This window comes from Drosophila yakuba, chromosome 3L (genome assembly GCF_016746365.2).
Source record: "Drosophila yakuba strain Tai18E2 chromosome 3L, Prin_Dyak_Tai18E2_2.1, whole genome shotgun sequence".
Taxonomy (NCBI): Eukaryota; Metazoa; Arthropoda; class Insecta; order Diptera; family Drosophilidae; genus Drosophila; species Drosophila yakuba.
The window spans coordinates 5,983,171-6,001,640 of NC_052529.2; the positions used below are offsets into that span (position 1 = coordinate 5,983,171).

The following is an 18,470-nucleotide window of genomic DNA, read 5'->3' on the forward strand; positions in this document are numbered from 1 at the left end:
AAAACTGGCGAGTGGGATGCCAGACCAGCGGAAAAAGGTATTCATCGGTATCAAGGTATTCATAATAATATATAGAATATAAAATAAAAAATGATGCAAAAATTATATTATTAAACTGTTATTAATTTGTAGGGTAAGCATTTGGATGTTATTTTGTTTACTACCATATTTTTACTTTTTTCATGTTTTTTAATAGTTATGCAAGTATTCATGAACTTGGTACAACTGTTCAAAAACATAAACATTATCAATTGAAATTTATAGATTATTATGTGATAATAGCCCATTGGGATATTTAAAACTACATAACAGCTCCCAAAATTCTGCTAAGGCTTATAAGAGTTGGCACAGCTGTGTTGTCGTTTCCTTTTGATATCATCAAGTGGTTTCCAAAATATCTAAAAATCCAACTTAATGTCAACAATAATTTCCAATTGGATAACAATGTATTTTGAATCAACAAGTGTCAATTCGATGTAAGATCCAAGATATAGTGAATAAAAAAAACCTTTGGAAATAATTGGACAAAGATTAAAATCCCTACCCAATTTAGGTATACAATACAAAATAAAATATTTAATTAATTAAAAAAGAATATAATTAAAATTATAACAATTATGGCTGCCTAAAAAAACGGATAATGTTATAAAGAAAATAATAATTAAAATTAAAATGAAAAATACCAAAACTATCGCCCCCGCCGATTCGCTGGCAAACGAGCGAGTTGCCCACCACCTCCGCGAGAGAGCAGCGAAGAAGAGGAAGACGTTGTGGCAGTGGAACTGAAAGATTGATTCGATTGGCGATTGGCTGCCCGCAGAGTTTCCTTTACCGACCAGACGACGCAGAAATTAAAACTCCGGCCACCATGGCAGCGACATTGCGAAGATTCCATGGCTTGAGATTGCTGAAATCCGCGCCAGCACTCAGCCTGCAGCAGGTAAAGATCGGGAAACGGCGACAGCTACTTTTCCACAGCCACCGCAACACCTTGTGAAGGAGTCGTGTCAGTTGGAGAAAAACATGAATTAGCACCAATCCCGGGCATAAAATGCAAGGACCAATGCTGCACACTGAGTGGCATAGTGAGTGGTATCCGTTGTTCCAATGGGATTCAACGAACTCGGATACGAACCGAACAACCCAATTATGTAACTCCGTGCAAAAATTCGTACTCTCCTTGGGCGAACGTCAGTACTAAATGGCATCTTCTCTGCTTGCAGGCGAAGAACCTCTCCTCCGCCGGCAGCTGGGCCAGTGGCAACAAGAAGGTAAGTCTGCGAGTCAGGAATCCAACAAATTCCCCCACTTCGCATTTCATAATACCCGACCGGACCTAACCTCAAAACGCGTTTGCTTCTCGGTGACTGTGTGCGGGTGTGCGTGCGTGTGCGTGTGTGTGCACGGCAAACAGCTGATCGGAGCCTTGGGAGCGATCACCGGCGGAGTGGGTGCCCTCATCTACGCCCTGGAGCAGTCCGTGCAGGCCTCCGGCGGCGAGGTGCACTCCCCCGCGCAACCCTGGAGCCACAGGGGCCTCTTCGACGCCTTGGACCACCAGAGGTAATCAATGGAGCGGGCATTTTCCCGGCTAAATAGAGCAATGCTCGGGAACTGGGCATTCACATCTATCAAGGAGAAACCTAAATGTATTTCAATTTAATTGGGATAAATGTCGTCCAGTGTGTAGCAAGATTCAAGATATTTAAGAACTTCTTCATTGATTAGTGAGATGTGATAGATTTATAAAAATGTTGTAATCAATTTTGAAAACATAGGCAACTTCCTTGACAAATCTTTTGTAATCTTAAAAAGTTGATAACGACTATAGATTAATAACATTATATGTATAATATACTGTGAGTGTAAAGGCTAGTCAGAACAGCAATTAGCAGAACATAGAAGAGTTCCTAAAAAGAGTTAAAAAGTATCTGAAATTGAAAATGTTGAAGTACAAGATGGTTTTAAAACCCTGCCTCTTCTATGCAATAACTAATAAGATTTCAATTCTCACTTTTAGCGTTCGTCGCGGCTACGAGGTGTACAAGCAGGTGTGCTCCGCTTGCCACTCGATGCAATACATTGCCTACCGCAATCTGGTTGGTGTCACCCACACCGAAGCCGAGGCCAAGGCTGAAGCTGAGCAGATCACGGTAGGGATGCGAAAGGATTTCCAGATCTACATGGTTTCTAATTGACTTGCATTTTTCCGTAACAGGTCAAGGACGGTCCCGATGACACCGGCAACTACTACACTCGCCCAGGCAAGCTGTCCGACTACTTCCCGTCGCCTTATCCCAACGAGGAGGCGGCCCGTGCTGCCAACAACGGTGCCTATCCTCCGGATCTGAGCTACATCGTGTCGGCCCGCAAGGGCGGAGAGGATTACATCTTCTCGCTGCTCACCGGCTACCACGATGCTCCTGCCGGAGTGGTCCTGCGTGAGGGCCAGTACTTCAACCCGTACTTCCCGGGTGGTGCCATTTCCATGGCCCAGGTGTTGTACAACGAGGTGGGTGGCTGATGAATTACTAAATCCATTGGTTTTGTATGATAATATCGATTTTAAATTCCACGACATTATTGTTACTCATGAAATGCAACTAAGAATCTCCGGACCAATGATTTAAAATCGATATAACATAACAAAATTCAAAAATTAGATTAGAATGCTATATTTAATGATTACGCCCTTTTCAGGTCATTGAGTACGAGGACGGCACACCGCCGACGCAGAGCCAGCTGGCCAAGGACGTGGCCACTTTCCTGAAGTGGACCTCCGAGCCGGAGCACGATGACCGCAAGCAGCTGCTGATCAAGGTGATCGGCATCCTCGGCTTCCTGACCGTCATCTCGTATTACATTAAGCGACACAAGTGGTCATCGCTCAAGTCGCGGAAGATCGTGTTCGTGCCCAAGGAGAAGTAGATTGTTTGAATTTGATTTTGATGGTGTGAAGAAATGCAGTGTTATCGCGGCTTTACCGACTAATAAAGATAAATCAATTTTAAGCAAAACCAAACACACACAAGTGAACAGCATCCGCAACCACCAACCAAGTCAATGTTCTCTCTCCGCTGAAAAAAAAACACAAAAACTATACAATTTGCGAGAGCCAACAAAACGATCCAAATAAAACTAGCTAAATATAAAACATCCTTGGTATCCGTAACCCAGTACCAAACGCAGATCAGATCGGAGGATTCGATGAGAGGGGGATTATGGCTACAGAGACTACCAGAGCCTAGCGAAATGATTGATGAATAATGTAGCATTGATTGTGTATAGAATCGATAAATCAATTATGTATTTAAAACAATAAACAATTGACAAATAAACGGAAATGATGGTTGGGAAATCATTTCTAGGCGGCGGTGGAAGAGAGTTGGGGAAGTATACACTTCAATTTTTCCTTGATTTCGTTTACCCTTGCCAAAGTAATGTTTATGTATTTAAAGGAATCCCATTTAGAAACAGATGTGTAATATCCGTCCTCAGTTATGTGGAACTTTCAATCTCTGCTCCACACAAGTGATGACTGATACTCAGCACTTTTGCACGTTTTATTGGATTAATTGTTTTATTTAGAAGCTTAAATTAAAGTATTATTTTAATCATCGTTCATCGTTCTGTCCGCTCGATTTCCTCATCGGCTTAGTGTGTGTGTGTTTCTATATATATATATATCTATAATTTCCACAATTCAATGATTATAAAACGCGTCCCTCGTTCCAAGCGATTCGGGAGGAAGATATTGAAAGAATATAAAATCAACTAAAAATCGCTTCTTCATTTGAAAAATAAAAAACGTTCGTACTGTCGGCCGTCTACAAAAATTCTGTTCGACATGTTGGTTTTTATTTAAATTAATATATATTTTGCTTTATGTATATAATTAATAAAGTTTTAGTTTACGCAAAAAACAATAATTACGCTCGGCTCTCACGCTGTGATCTTAATTTATCTTTATCATTGTTATGCATTACTTTTCTGTTCGATTAGTTTACGAATTTGTTGCTTGTTGTTTGAAGGGCTGAAATAATAATCTGAGTTTTCGAATCCCTCAGGCATTTTTACTTGTTTCGCTCTCGCTGCTGTTTTATTTCTTATTCAAGAAGTTTTCTTATTTATTTTTTTTGTAGTTTTTGTTTTGTTGGGACTGAAGTAGAAGTAAAGTAACCAAACACGATGACATAGTTCATGACGGAAGGGACGACGATGACCGTTTTCATAGTGACGCTCCTATCGCATTTTTCGCTGCTGTTCCCTTTACTTATAGTATAGCTTGCATTTGGTTGTTGTTCTTGCCACAATAACCGCACTCGATCTTTATTACGTTCATTAATAATCATACGCTGCCGGCGAAAGCAACTCGAAGGAGCAGCCGCCACACAATCTCTTCATTCCACTAATGTGGCGACCTTGGTCTTGGACTTTTGGACTGATGGGGTTTTCCTGCGTTTACTGTTCGGTGTGGATGCTGCTCCTGCTCAAGTTGCAGTCGTTGCTGGTGCAGCTGCTGCTGGTGTTGCTAACGGATGTTGTCGACTAAAAACAGCTTCCTTCTGGCGGCTGTGCCAGCTTCAGGTTCTCTTTCATGGTCATAATCCTACGGATTTCCTGCAGCATCGTTTTTATATTGTACTCGCGACTCCACCTGGCCAACATCTGAACTGATCTATGATCAACCTGTTGGTATTTCGAATAAATCATTAGCATTCGTTGTTTATCCCACATTCGATTGCATGCACTTACCACGCCATTGTTCTGATTAATGCAGTTTATGTTTACTTTAGTTATAAACCTGAGCGTTGGTGGCTCATCCGGATAGCGTTCGCCGCACTCGATCTTTAGTGAATACATTCGATTCTCGAATGGTGTCTGTAAGCACAAGCATTTACCATTAACATTAAATGAGTCTTAACTGATTAAATGCTAAATACTCTGTGCATTTACAACCAGAGTGTCGATGAGTCAGTCGCCCATTCCCTGCAGTCTGCCACTTCTCCACTTTAGTTGCCACTGCAACTAAACCTAGTTGGGTCTCTGTTCCAAGACCCTGCCACCCAAACTCCTCAATGATTCATGCGGCGGCGCGCGCAACACTTCTAGACTATACAAAAATTAAATGCAAATTTAGTTTTCCGTCGCCTTTCTAGTTAGTAATTCAAGGCTAAAGCTGTTTTCCTCAGGAAATGCAAAGAAAGTGGAATATTTTCTTGTGAATAAAATAAGAAATAATTGGCACGTAAGCGAGAGTCCTTATACCTATACTTTGTAGCCAGAAATCTAGATCGTAGCTTGAAGTTTCCGTATATGATTAAGATTGGCAGAGTTACAATTTAAATTCCTGCATCTCATTAGAAAAGTAAACTAACTAAACATTGACTTTTCTATTAACTCATAAAAAGCTAAATATTTGGTAAAGGCAATGACTTCTGAAGACCACATACAATGAGTTGCATCAGCGGTGCTAATGACATGCAAATATTAACAAATTCCTTTGCACTGAAGAGATAAAAAGCTTTTAAAGAATACAATGTGCCATCCAAACTGAATCTCCTATTCATTGGCCTGCGATAAAACGTCAATAATCCAGCAGAACAGCCTGATAAATCGAGCTTATCTGGTGACGTCGTGAGGAAAGTCCAATCGAAATGGAAACTTACTCTAGGCGGACCGATGATCATGCCGATCCAGTAGGTGAGCGTCATGTCGTCGTCGTTCTCCAATCCCCACGATATGGTGCCATCGCCCACGCCCTTCTGGCCCTGATCCAGCTCCTCCAGTAAGCGGAAATTTCGTGGCACCACTGCAATGTGAAACGGCAAAGAAGAGGTGAGAACTCGATGACATAATGCATTTTCACTGAAAAACTTAAATCTTTAACTATTGTCAAGTTAACTTGCAACTCGTTTTCAATTTTCTTGTTGCGGCGCAGAAAAGTACAAAACTTTCCAAATAATTGTAATTACTCCGTCCGATAAGATAAATATATAATTATTAAAATACAGAAAAAACAATAATTTAAAGATGCACTTTTTCTTTAAATATCGTATCATTACAAAATTTAAAAGGTAATTTTTGTAATATCCACAAATCCAATTTGGAAACAATTCCATTATTTTCTTATTGGATTTACGTTATCTGGGAATCCTCTAAGAATACTACGGTGCTATTTCGGGGCCATTTTCTCTCAGTGTGGGGTCATATGGGTACGTGTTGTTGTTGGTTCGCGTGTTGTTTTTGTTTGCGGCCGTGTGACTTTGTACGCATTTTCGTGCAGAGAACACAAGTAAAAAATAAGTGCGAAGAGCAGATATTAGAAGAAATGGGCGCGGGGGAGGGTGTGTCGGCGGGGGCGGGGCGAAAGCATAATTTCTGCATTTGCAAAAACAATCCAAGCAAATGTAAATGGCAGCTAATTTAATTAGAAAAGGAAGGCAGCTTGCAAGAGCGCACGCAAAACGCAAGTGTGCGAAAAAAAATAAAGAAAAAACTTAAAAGTATGATGGCAAGAGGAAGAGCGTGCGCGAGCGAGAGAGCCCGATAGTGAGGGCTGGAGCGGGGGTGATATTTCGGAAAATGTCAAGTCACGAAGCCAAATTGCAACGGAGTTTTTCCAACGCCAAAAGCGGCCAAAGGAAATTGCAGAAGCAGCGTGGTCCGCTGGCGAAAATATATTTCCATTTGCCCATTTCGCTTTTATCGGCTTTCGTCTTTCGCCCTTGCTTTCGTCTTCTTTTTGCCCGTTTCGCACACACACACACATTGCGGTCCGCTTTCCAGGCTCGTTGCGGCGGAAAAATTGCCGCCGGTCAGCGGGAAATGCGGAAAACGGATGGCCAACACATCCGGGCAGGCGGGGATCGCATTTTTAAGCTGCCAAATCGCTAATTTATCAATTTTATTTCTTACCAACGCCGGTACTTGATGTATTCGCCATTGTGGTTAACGCTAAATGCTAAAATACCGAAAAATTGTGCTAACGCGTTCTATGTGTAATGTGACCAGTGCAGTTTTAGCTTTTGGTTTTCGTACTTACCAACTCTGATTGGTATCTGATTTACAGTGGTTACTGAAACGCCCTCTATAACAGCACTGTTAATGCAATTGTTGACAAATATAAATCAATAATTTAATATTAAAGCATATGATTTTCTCTTAAAATATTAAATAACTATATAGTTGCATCTAAATCATTAGCTTAAACATTTGTCATAAAATATGGTCATACCAAAAACCGCAGCCAGCTGCTCTGCTATTAGCGCTGCTAACTAACATGACACTCTGTCCAATGTTAACGCGTCAGCTTTTTAAACAAACCAATTGCAACCGATTAAATATTAATTGGCGAATATTCTGCGGCCCATAAATTAATGCTCAATCAATAGCGGAACCAGCATGGAAAGCCTGTACCACCAAACCAACAATGGGGTAAAGGACATCGAGCGGGATTTCCAGCGGCTGAGTCAGCTGAGTGCCCAGGAATCCCTTGACGTGGAAAACGGGATTCAATTGAAGATTACCCAAGCGAATGCGTGGGTTTCATGATGAAATATATCCCAAGATATTGTACTATTAATGGTTTATCTTATGCATTTAGCAACTGCGATCGATTGGATGTGCTGCTGTTTAAGGTGCCCCCTTCCCAGAGGCAAAGCTCCAAACTCCGCGTAGATCAGCTGAAATATGACCTGAGACACCTGCAGACATCACTGCAAACGGCGAGGGAACGAAGACAACGGCGGATGCAGGAGATCTCGGAAAGGGAGCAGTTACTCAATCACAGGTTCACCGCAAACAGCTCTCAGCCGGAGGAGACACGCCTGCAATTGGACTACGAACTGCAACATCATACGCAGCTGGGTAACGCCCATCGGGGTGTGGACGATATGATTGCCTCGGGCAGCGGCATACTCGAGAGCCTAATCTCCCAGAGAATGACGCTGGGTGGAGCGCACAAGAGAATCCAGGCCATAGGCAGCACACTGGGTCTGTCAAATCACACCATGAAACTCATAGAACGCCGGCTGGTCGAGGATCGTCGGATATTCATTGGAGGAGTTGTAGTCACCTTGCTTATCATCGCCCTGATCATCTATTTCCTAGTGCTCTAATCTGAAGACAGCGTGTTTGGTTGAGTTTAAATTAGATGTACTCTATTTTGTAAAATGTTAAATGCACAATGTTTTAATCATCGCTCTCCAGTGAGATGTTGCTTCCAAACCGCTGGTACAGATGGGCCTTCAGCTCGTCCATTTCCGCCTTGATAACCTTCGCCTTGGCCTCCACGCCGGCAATCTCCTTGAGCACCTGCTCCTTGGTCTCCTTCAGCAGATCCTGTGTTTTCTCCAGCTTGTGCGAGAGGAACACCTCGCCCACCAGGAACGGTATGTCCTCGTCTTCGTCGAAGAGCTCAATCTCCTCCAGCGCCTCCTCCACGCTCTTGAGCTCATTGCGCTTCATCTCCAGCTCCGCCTTAAAGTCATCCATGCGGGCATTGTGCTTCGCAAAGCGGTTGATCCGCTGCTGGTCCTCGAAGGAGATGTGCACATCGTCATGCTGAAATAATGGGAAATCAATTCGATTATTTATTGGCTGAGCATTTCTCATCAATTTCAGTGGAGCCGAAGAACAGTGAAACCATCACAAAGTGAGGTTACTTTTCATCCCCATCGGCTGTCCATTGATGATTCACCAAGACTCACGTTCTGGAACACTTTGTTCGTGCCGCTCGCTACTTTTGCTGCCATTTTCCAGTTGGTTTTTATAAACTAAATAAATTAATTTTGCTGTTTTACAAACAGTTGCTGTTTTTGGTGCAAGGCAAAATTTTATTTGTTAAACATTTCAGTGCTGACAAACAGCAAGCAGTTAACAGGGGTAAAGAGGCGTTAGGGTATTTTAAGATAGCGATTCTGCTTTAGCTATCGTTTTTATATCTTCAGCTTCTTTATTTATTCATATAATACATGTTTAAAGTTTATATTAGTATGTTGGAATATTAAATATTTACAAAATGTTATATGCAGGGTTAATACTTTAGCCATTTATTTGGCTGGTTTTTATTTAGCATTGCTCTCGCTAGTTACCAGTGTAAGTAACGTGTATAAAAAGGATGTTGTGTAATTTTACTTGCCAGTAAATTCTTTGTAAAATATTTTCAAGTTCAGCAAGTTACAAAACCATTTACTAAAATGGGTACAACAAGTTAATAAAGAGAATGCGAACTCAAATCACAAGCATCGTAACTGTCGGATTTGTTCTATTTCAACATTTTGTAAAAGCTCAGAACATTACCCATAAGAAATAAACATATAAATTGATTATAACATATTCTGAGTAATTAGTTGCAAGCCTTTTTTTTGTGCTTTATTTTTTGTGGCACTACGAGACTTTGCGATTGTATAAAAAAGCGTATTAATTGTTTCTGTGATTCCCCCTATTATTATTACCATTTATTCGCCACGAATTAAGCCTACCACACAACTAATTAGTCAAAGTTATTATTGCTTCCTTTTTGGCCATGCGATTTAATCACTAATTGTTTGCACATGTCACAAATTAAGCAAAAACTAATAAATTATTACAGTTAATCACCGTAATTATACGGGATTTCTTTGCCCGATGCAATTAAATTTCCGTTGGCAGCTTAGGAATTTTCACTTCGCCTCCTTTGCCATTGAATTTGCACGATTTCATCCGCATTAAACTGATTATTTCGAATGGAGATGCATTTGCCACTTTCATTTCCCCTTTCGAATATTATCAAAATATGCAAATGCAATTAGACGGAACTTAAGATTATCCATCGGGCGAAGGAGGGATAGTGGGGAAAGTGCAAGAAGTGATAGTGTTAATATCCTGACGATGACTCTGCTTTTCCTTTCGCTTATCCTCTGAAAGTCCCTTTGGGCATTGTCATTTCACAAATTGAAATCATTCCGGTTTTAGGCAAATGTTTGCTACAAGACAAGGGGGAGTTTTTAAATATATATATATTGCTGCAGACTCTGCAAATTGATTCCTGATTTATTGCATTTTCATCGCATCAATTGCAATTGCGCCATGGAAAAACGCTGTTTGCTGCAACAAGTTGGTCGTTGACTTTTATCCTAGGTATCGAACATGTATTTTGAAAACTTAATCAGCTCATTGGTTTAGCTTGAAATCAGATTATCCTTGGGCCTTCGTTTAAACAAACATATCGAATGGTGTTTCGCATCCGTTGGCTGTTGCAATTGATAATAATTAAATTTCCATTTGTTGGTTTATTTCTGTAAGTTTCAGCCTGGCATTAAATGCTTGATTCTAGGTATTGTTCGCATTATAAGGCGATTTGCTTGCATTATTACACATATTTCCAGTTGTGGTTTTTGCCTTTGAAATAATATGTATTCTGCATAAAGTTAATTCGTTTAGTTAATCAAATTAAATACGTTTTCAAATTGGTTTCTGTAAGTGACTACGCTTTGGGCTTGTATCTCATATGCTGATTGCGCTTGAATCCTTTTCCATTGACCCACTTTCGGGTCATCGAGTGTTGCCCACATCGAGGGTCCTTGCTAAAAGGATCCCCCACTTCCCGCATCCTTCGGCCGTTATCCTCCAGTGCGTGAGTCCTGAAACACGAGGGAAATCAAAGGACACGGCGTCAATCAGTTTTCCACTAAACCAGGCACATGTCGGTCACCTCCTGCGGGCTCCTTTGCCTTCATTCCCCCTCTGCGAGTCCTGTGGATGCCACTCCCTCACCCTTTTTTTCCGATCGCCATCAAGTGGAAAACTTGGCAGCAATTGGCGACCGGCAGTTGAAGTACAACTAACCCTTAAGCCCTCTAAAAAAGATAGTTCAACTTTGCTTGGCTGGGCTATGGACATATTTCGGATGCTTCTAGTTGATATTTACATTTGCCCAACTATTTCATTGTTTGTCCATTTTGCAGGATGAATGTGCTTTGATTTCGATTCCATTGCACACAGGTGCGCACGAGGACAGTTCGGTTCAGTAAATGCTATTTGATCAAGGCGGCCAGTTGTAGTTACCTGTAGTTTTGTTCTCGCATTTAGGAAAACAGGATTTATATTGCATTTAAAAATAAACAAAAAACAAAAAGTACGAAGAACTTATATAGGCACTTTTTGAAGTATGTATATTCAAGAATTATTAAGAAAGTAGCTTTGCATATTTATTATTAAATTATACATACATATATTTATATATATATTTAAAATACAAACGTTTCCATAACTTTTTTTACAGCACATGGACTTGCCAGTGTCTTTGGCATTTTATTGTATAGTTGAGATATGCCAACTTTTGTTTATTTGCAGCTACTATTTGTGGCTTTGGTTTTCTTTTATCTCCCCGGAGAGCTGTCGTATACTACTGAAATTCTTTATGTTTAATGGGAATTTCGACAACAAAAATTGTGCAAGCTTTAAGTTGCCCCAATCGAATGAGCCACCACCCACTCTGAAAATCGAGTTAACACATTTGGGTTCTTATTTCTCATTTCGCATTCCGTTTTCGTTTCACTTGACTTTTTTGGGATTCGATTGCAATTTGTGTTATTAAAAGCCGCCTCTTAATGGCGGCTCAGCTATAGCTTTAATGCGTTAATTTATCAAGCCCGCCGACTTCAGACCCATTCCATATAGACACTCATTGTATCTCCACATGAGAGTCACGTTCCCCGATGAGAGGCTTCAAAAAGGATTTATGGCCTCACTTAGGTTGCCCCATCCTGATGAGGCGGAACTCGAGTTTTGTTACTGGATCCTCGACAGGTGGCATAAGTAGGACGAAAATGAATAATAATGGCAGCAACACATATATGATTAACCCGATGACTGATAGGCCAAGTGGAATAAGCGACATTTGCCGCACACTTGGCTAATGTGCTTATAATGAGGGTAGAGTTGATCGAATGTGATGTGGTCATTAAGTTGGAAACTTTTGATAACTTTGAAGTGCAATTGAAAAAGTAAATAAATAACTAACTGCTACTGAGAACCATAAGTAAATAGAAAAGTAATTAATGTATTATTTATTTTATAGAAATGACATCATTTATTTTTTCCATTTTATTTAAAGTTGCATAATTTTATTCAATTTTTAAATATTTTATTATTTGGTTACATTGAAAGTTCTTCTTAAATTTTACACCCAGTTTCTGCAGCTCTTTTGTTGCTTTAGTGACTGCACTTAATTGAGTTTTTGGTTAATTATAAGCGGTTTTGTTTTTAATGCCCCAACATTATGTGCACAACCAACGGCAAATAAATGTTCTTGGCAGGCCACACACAAAAGCAGCTCCCTGAAAAACAGAAAAGGGGAACCTGCTGAAGTCTCATAAATAATACATGGTGTTTCTCACTCTCGCTGCAGCATTTTGGGTTGTTCAATTCATAAATAATGAGTGAGTTCTAGGTGAACTCACCATGCCTTCGCCATGCCTTTGAAATGCAAATAAAAGGTATTTTCCTGAACTGGCTGAACTTCAGCCACCACATGGCGTATGCGCAATCTTCGTGTTCCTTCCTTCCATATTTTTGTGTTTTATTTTTTTTTTGCCTGCCCTATCTTTTTGTGTTTTATTTTTCGATCAATTTTACAATTCAATTGAACTGTCCAGGAATATGTTGAGATATATGTTCGGGGGCAAAAGTGTATACAAATTTCTTGCCCTGGGCAAAAAATATGAATTGTCAAAATCGTAACGAGCTATTCGATGTCCGCCCGGTTTTTCAACCCGTTTCGCTGACATCAACTGCATTGAAATGTCATAAAAATTGAAACACGTTCCTTGTTGTGTTCGCTGCTGTTCCTGGAACCCGAATCCCGACATTCCCATCCTCTCAGCCCGACTTTGAATGGCATTTGGGATGGTGACACTGGGCCTGCAATGTTCCTGCCTCTGGCCTGCTGCTTTGCATACAAATAACGCTAATCTTTGGCTGGCCAAGCCCATTTCCCATTTCCCAGCCCATCCGTGAACCTTTAGCCATGGCTTTGGCCAAACATACATATATATTCGTTAACCCATCCGGCATCTACGCCGTGTGTGTCTGCCGCTGGCGATGTTCCGACTTGGTCCATTTCGCTGATGGTGCAATTTTGCACTTTACACGTGGCCTGCATCCATTCCTTTTGGTGGGCGTTGGGGCATTGGGGCGTGGCACACGTCTGGCTACCCGGGATATTATGAAAATTTATTGTTTTACGTGCGAGTAATTTTGGGCAATTTTGAGAGACTGCGCCAAAGGTCGGTGCGTCTAAATCAATGCGGAAAAAATGCAGCCAGAAAAATGGGCAAAAGCTCTAGTATAAGCCCTACTACAGCTCTACCAAAATGCTCATCGGAATTTGAATCGAAATCAAATTGAACATCAGAATGCTAAAACAAATATTTTAGCAATATGTTTTTGCAAGCAATAAAAATTCTATATGCCATGAGTTTCATTACATTCTAACTGAATGCAGGTTAAAGGTATTTTATTGATTTATTTTTCCTGCTGTTTATTATTCAAATTTTAATCAATTTGAAGGTTTATTTTGCCACACTTGCTTGTTAGCAAAAAAATAAGCGATTACCATTTCCGATAGTTTCATGTTTAGAATCTATCTGAGCATGCATGCAATCTGCCATCGAAATTACATTCAGTTTTTGGTTTATTGTTGACTTAACATGGACATGGACCATTTGTCTGGTATTTGACAATGGATTTATATAAATCCACATATATTCCCACTACAGATCCATCGCTCTCGGGCTGTATTTATTAGTTAAACCCTCAGGCAGAAGTACAGAACGCTTTTGTTCCGCAAATGACAATGCAAATAACAATGGACAGGCGAGGCGAGGGGCAGTCGTGTCAGAGATCCAGATTCTTGTTTATTATGCAGCAATTACCATGGGGGCGTATACGTGTTAAGCGTAGGCAAAAGATAAATATTGTCCTTTGGACAATATTTACCCAGTTGCCCGGCTTTTTTCCCCAATGCGAGAAGACAAAAACTTTGGCATAAGCACAACATAATCGTGGAATTATCATTACGGATTTGCAGCTTTTGTTTTACCATTTCGAATTTCGTATTCCCATTGGTGGTCAAGTCGTCAGCTTAAGTTCCATTTTGTATCTTGTATCTCTTGGCTACTTGTATCTGCTGAATGCCCACGAGACGCATTTCAAGTTGGCCAAAGTTGTTGGCTGGACTTTCGTTTTATTTGAATATTCTATATCTTAATGTAAGCATAAACCTTTTTATTGCACATTTATGAAATGGCATCTTCGTGACTTTGGACATTTGCGAGCTAAGTTTGTGTGTACTCTAGTCAATGTTGCTCAAACTTTGTATTTACTTCTACAACATTTTCATTAACACTTTTTGGCAAGTGATAGTTTAAGAAGGAGATTTTAGATTTCCTTTCAAAAGTTTTGTAGTTGCTGTTGTTTAGATAGAGGAATTATTTTTAGTAAGAGTAGTTGTAAAAATTACCATAAAAGGGAAAGAATTCCTTCCAGTCAATTCCTTTATTGGTTTCTTGTCCAATTTGTCGCAATTTCTGTCTCTTGAGTGATTTACAAGATTTCAAGTCATTCTACAAGCCAGGAAATCCCCGATAATTGCACTCAGTGCTCACATTTTTCCTTCTCGTTTTGTGCTTCCAATGAATTTCAAGTGGATTACAATAATTCGCTTGTCGTCGGAGGGACAGGAAATAGTGATCCTGATCGGAAGTTGGCTGGGGAGTACCCACAATTGCCCACCGAATTAGTGCGCTTTGTGTCATTAGTTCTCGTTTCAAGTTGGGTGAGGATTTGGATTTTAGGGAAATGGAATACGGCATAGAAATGGGAGTGGAAATGGAAGTAGATATGGAAGTGAAAATGGGAGTCGAAATGGGAGTTAGTAAGCGGCAATCAAGTGAACGCACTCATCAGGCGGAGAACGCAAACCTTTCAATTCCAAACATTTCGGGATTCCCCATTTTTATTTGGAATTTTTTAGCCAGCTTTTGCTCCATTTTAAACCCTCTCAACTTCGGTTGGCTCTTTTGAGGCTTATCAAAAGTGCTCGGTCGTCACAGTGACAGATTTCGTTTGCCTGTTATTTTATGCGCAAAGGCCGGAAAACCGCAAAAAATGGGAGCTCCCAAAGACTAACTACTTTTATGAAGCTTAATGTTGTGTGATTTTAACTTAAAATACATATAGTTGATACGCAATAAATTTGCAGTTAACAAACGCTTAAGCTAGAATCACTTATAATGAAAAGCTCCGTAAAATAAAACTACAAGCTGAAGTTAGAGACAAAATTTATTGTAATTTATGGACAATGAAAATATGTAACTGAATACCTTGGATATTGCTACAGTTTGCAAATAATTTATAGCCAAATGCACATTTAAATCCATTAAGTTGTTGCGTTCAAACATTTTTCATTCGAATCGAAGTCTAAAGTTTAGTTAACAACTCAACAACGTAGTCTTCTACTTCCTGACAATATAATTTATTTAAATTCTACCCCTGCTCGCAAAATAAAAAGGGGAAGCCAACTTCCCTTTCAGAAGATTGATGACTTCCAGCGACGACAGCCACAGGTGTAGCTATATTTGGTGCTCAGCATATTTATGATGAATTACCTGAGTCAGCTGGTCTATGCTCTCCATTAGATTACTTTCCATCATGTCACGCTCACTTTCCCCAGCTGTCAATAAGCAAATGGCAGCGATAAATCCTCCCCAGCAACCAATATACACATTTATATAGCCCGGCTGCTGTTTGTGAAGCAGTTATCTTGTCGATACTTCGCAAATTGTTGACATTTTAATTGAAATTTATTGGGCCTAAGAAAGGCCAGTGTTTGGTCACTTAAATGAAATGCCTGCATTCAGCACCTGAACACAGCTGACAAACGCACGAATAGCGAGCGGATATTGTAAATAAATTAAATAATACAAAACGACCGGGCAAAAAGTTTTCCATTTCCATTCATCAGCCATGACAAATCCGATTCCAAGTCAATGGGCAAGCTGGGAAATCCCGAGAAGTGCAACTGCACTGAATTGAAGGCAGCTCTAAACTTGTCCGATTATAAATCAAAACATTCGATTTTCCCAGGGCTTTCTTTCCGGTTTTGCTTCTAGGCGACTTCCGGTGCCACCAGCTAGACAGAATGTTGCTGGAAATACGGGGAAACAGGCGGAAAAAGAAAATTTTCCAAGGCGAAGAAACTTTCACAGATGAAAAGAAGCGACTTGAATGCGAATAAACGACAATTGATCGATTTTAAACTTTTGAGAAATGTACATAATGCGTATTAATGCTTTTCTTTATCTGTGTCTGACTTCCGTCCAAGTTGCTGCTAACATTTAAATATTATATTAAAGCCTTTGAACTACCAATATCTATCATCCTTTGAATGATATTGTTGCACTCAATGCATTTGTACATTAGTTAACAATAACATGGCTAACTTTTAACCTTTTATATTCACCTGCAGAGTTGATAATAAAAATAGTTTATGGAAAAACTAGTTTGGCAACTGGCCAAACCGCCGGCACAGCAAAAAAGGATCATAAATTACAGTTGTCAACTATTATGAGGGCAAAACAAGTAAGCTAATCGAAAAGGGCAAAAAAAGAAAAAATAGCGAAAATGGGCAACAAAATGCCATTAAAGTTTACAACTTGTTTTGGGAATTATTTACAGCAGAAGTGAATCAAGCAAAAAACAATGGCAGATACATTCAATTAAGCATGAACACATGAATGGAGCTCAATAACCGCCATTTGTGTCCTGAATTATTTATTATCTATGAACCTTATACTAATAAACTTTAAGCCAACGTTATTAAGTAATCAACATTTTAAAATATTTTAGTATGAAATATTTGCAACGTTTGCATTAGCATGCTTTAATTTTCATTATTATTTTTCTTTTCTGTATATTTCTTAATAGAGATGAATTTTTGCTCGGATTTCTCTGCTTTTCCAACTCATCAGACAGACAAAACGGAATCCGTGCTGTGACACTCGAAATTGGCCACGTGTCTGGGTTTTTTCCCCACCCAAATCTCGGCCTGCTTCCCAAAATGTGTGTCACACACACATTCTTTCGTATATGCTCGGAATTGTAATGAGAAACCAGGAATACCTCGAATTCCCTGCAAATTTGCTTTGTTCATTTGGCACACGAAGAAAGTTAATTAGCAGAGGTAAATATTGAATATGAAATGCAAGTGGAGATAATTGAATTTCATGCATAAAGGAAAGTGGTGTGCACATAATGAAAAGTTTGATTATTATTTTGTGGTTTCACATAGTAGATTTTGCAGTATTTAAATGGATATATACATATGTATGCTAGTTAGTAGTTTTGTGAAACATTCTTCAAATCATTTTTTACTGTTTTTAAATTAATTTTAAAGTGGTTACGCCAAGATACTGAAAACAACACTTAATAATAAAAAGGGTGCAATAAAAATTCCAGTTTGTAAAAAGTCCCCTCTTTTTAACAACTCACTTTCCTTTGCCGTAACTTGCCGTAAAAAAGATCCCTCAAGGTGAAGATAAAAACGCAAAGTGAACTTGATAATCAGGCACTCAATTATCCCCTAAGTTTTCACTAATTGCTTGGCTTAAAGTCAAGTAGCGGGCAGACCTTCGACTTCCTTTCATTTCCCAGCCCTTCCAGGCAGCTGTCACTTTTGAAAAGTTGCCCTCGCCGTGGAGTTGAGGGATTTCTGTGGGAGCTGTTGCAATATTTTGGCGCATAATTCCTTCCCTGCGCTGTATATAAAATTTAATTAAGACGCATAAAGTTTTTCACACTTTGACACAGGCCCCAAAGCATATGCTTCTCCTCTTTTCCTGGTTTTAGCCTGGTCCAATCTCGACCCGATCTTGCCCGGCGCCGTCTTAAGGGAAACTACTTTAGTTTGGCTTTGCGCGGAAACTTTTGGGTTCTGGCCAAGCCAGAGTAGCACAGAGTTGAAGGAGAAGGGGCACATCATTTCGCCGAAACACGGATAAAAATATTTAAATTGTTACGCTTTGCATATCTTTAAATCGAGAACATTCAGCAAAAAAAAATACACATATAAGAAGTCTTTATTAATTTACCCCTATATCAGAAGAAATCGGAATAAAACTACGAGTGCAGGATAATTAAAAAACGTTTGACTCGCTTTATAAAAATAACATAAAAAATGTGTTGTTTGGAAACAAAAACCTTAAGGAACTTTAAATGAGAACAAAAAACTGCACACTAAGATAAATGTTTTAGGCAAATAGATTTTATATCAACTTAGTTTCTTACACTTTTAAATCTCCGCAATAAGAATTTTGGTAAATGACGCTTTACAACGCTTGCTTGAGTGCATTTAAAATGTCCCAAAAAAAAGTAATACATTTTTTAAGTGTAACCTATATTATTAACATTTTTTGCTCAGTGCAACT

At 39.6% G+C, this 18,470-nt stretch overlaps 4 protein-coding genes across 4 annotated transcripts; 2 read left to right on the forward strand and 2 right to left on the reverse strand.

The window, feature by feature from the left end:
- Positions 1 to 755: 755 nt before the first annotated feature.
- On the forward strand, positions 756 to 3,154 carry LOC6533054 (cytochrome c1, heme protein, mitochondrial). The gene is made up of 6 exons (XM_002093750.4): positions 756 to 940; positions 1,224 to 1,271; positions 1,415 to 1,563; positions 2,021 to 2,153; positions 2,219 to 2,512; positions 2,701 to 3,154. The coding sequence occupies exons 1-6, from the start codon at positions 869 to 871 to the stop codon at positions 2,926 to 2,928; spliced, it is 924 nt and encodes a 307-aa protein (XP_002093786.1). The 5' UTR covers positions 756 to 868; the 3' UTR covers positions 2,929 to 3,154.
- Positions 3,155 to 3,814: 660 nt separating this feature from the next.
- On the reverse strand, positions 3,815 to 7,050 carry LOC6533055 (ubiquitin-conjugating enzyme E2 variant 1). Its single transcript, XM_002093751.3, has 4 exons — positions 6,919 to 7,050; positions 5,670 to 5,812; positions 4,756 to 4,881; positions 3,815 to 4,689 (listed from the first exon to the last, which is right to left on the reverse strand). The coding sequence occupies exons 1-4, from the start codon at positions 6,944 to 6,946 to the stop codon at positions 4,549 to 4,551; spliced, it is 438 nt and encodes a 145-aa protein (XP_002093787.1). The 5' UTR covers positions 6,947 to 7,050; the 3' UTR covers positions 3,815 to 4,548.
- Positions 7,051 to 7,272: 222 nt separating this feature from the next.
- LOC6533056 (probable Golgi SNAP receptor complex member 2) lies at positions 7,273 to 8,182 on the forward strand. The gene is made up of 2 exons (XM_002093752.3): positions 7,273 to 7,541; positions 7,607 to 8,182. Exons 1-2 carry the CDS (start codon positions 7,405 to 7,407, stop codon positions 8,118 to 8,120), a joined length of 651 nt encoding a protein of 216 aa, XP_002093788.1. The 5' UTR covers positions 7,273 to 7,404; the 3' UTR covers positions 8,121 to 8,182.
- Positions 8,141 to 8,871, reverse strand: LOC6533057 (probable prefoldin subunit 4). Its single transcript, XM_002093753.3, has 2 exons — positions 8,712 to 8,871; positions 8,141 to 8,565 (listed from the first exon to the last, which is right to left on the reverse strand). The coding sequence occupies exons 1-2, from the start codon at positions 8,754 to 8,756 to the stop codon at positions 8,194 to 8,196; spliced, it is 417 nt and encodes a 138-aa protein (XP_002093789.1). The 5' UTR covers positions 8,757 to 8,871; the 3' UTR covers positions 8,141 to 8,193.
- Positions 8,872 to 18,470: the final 9,599 nt, after the last annotated feature.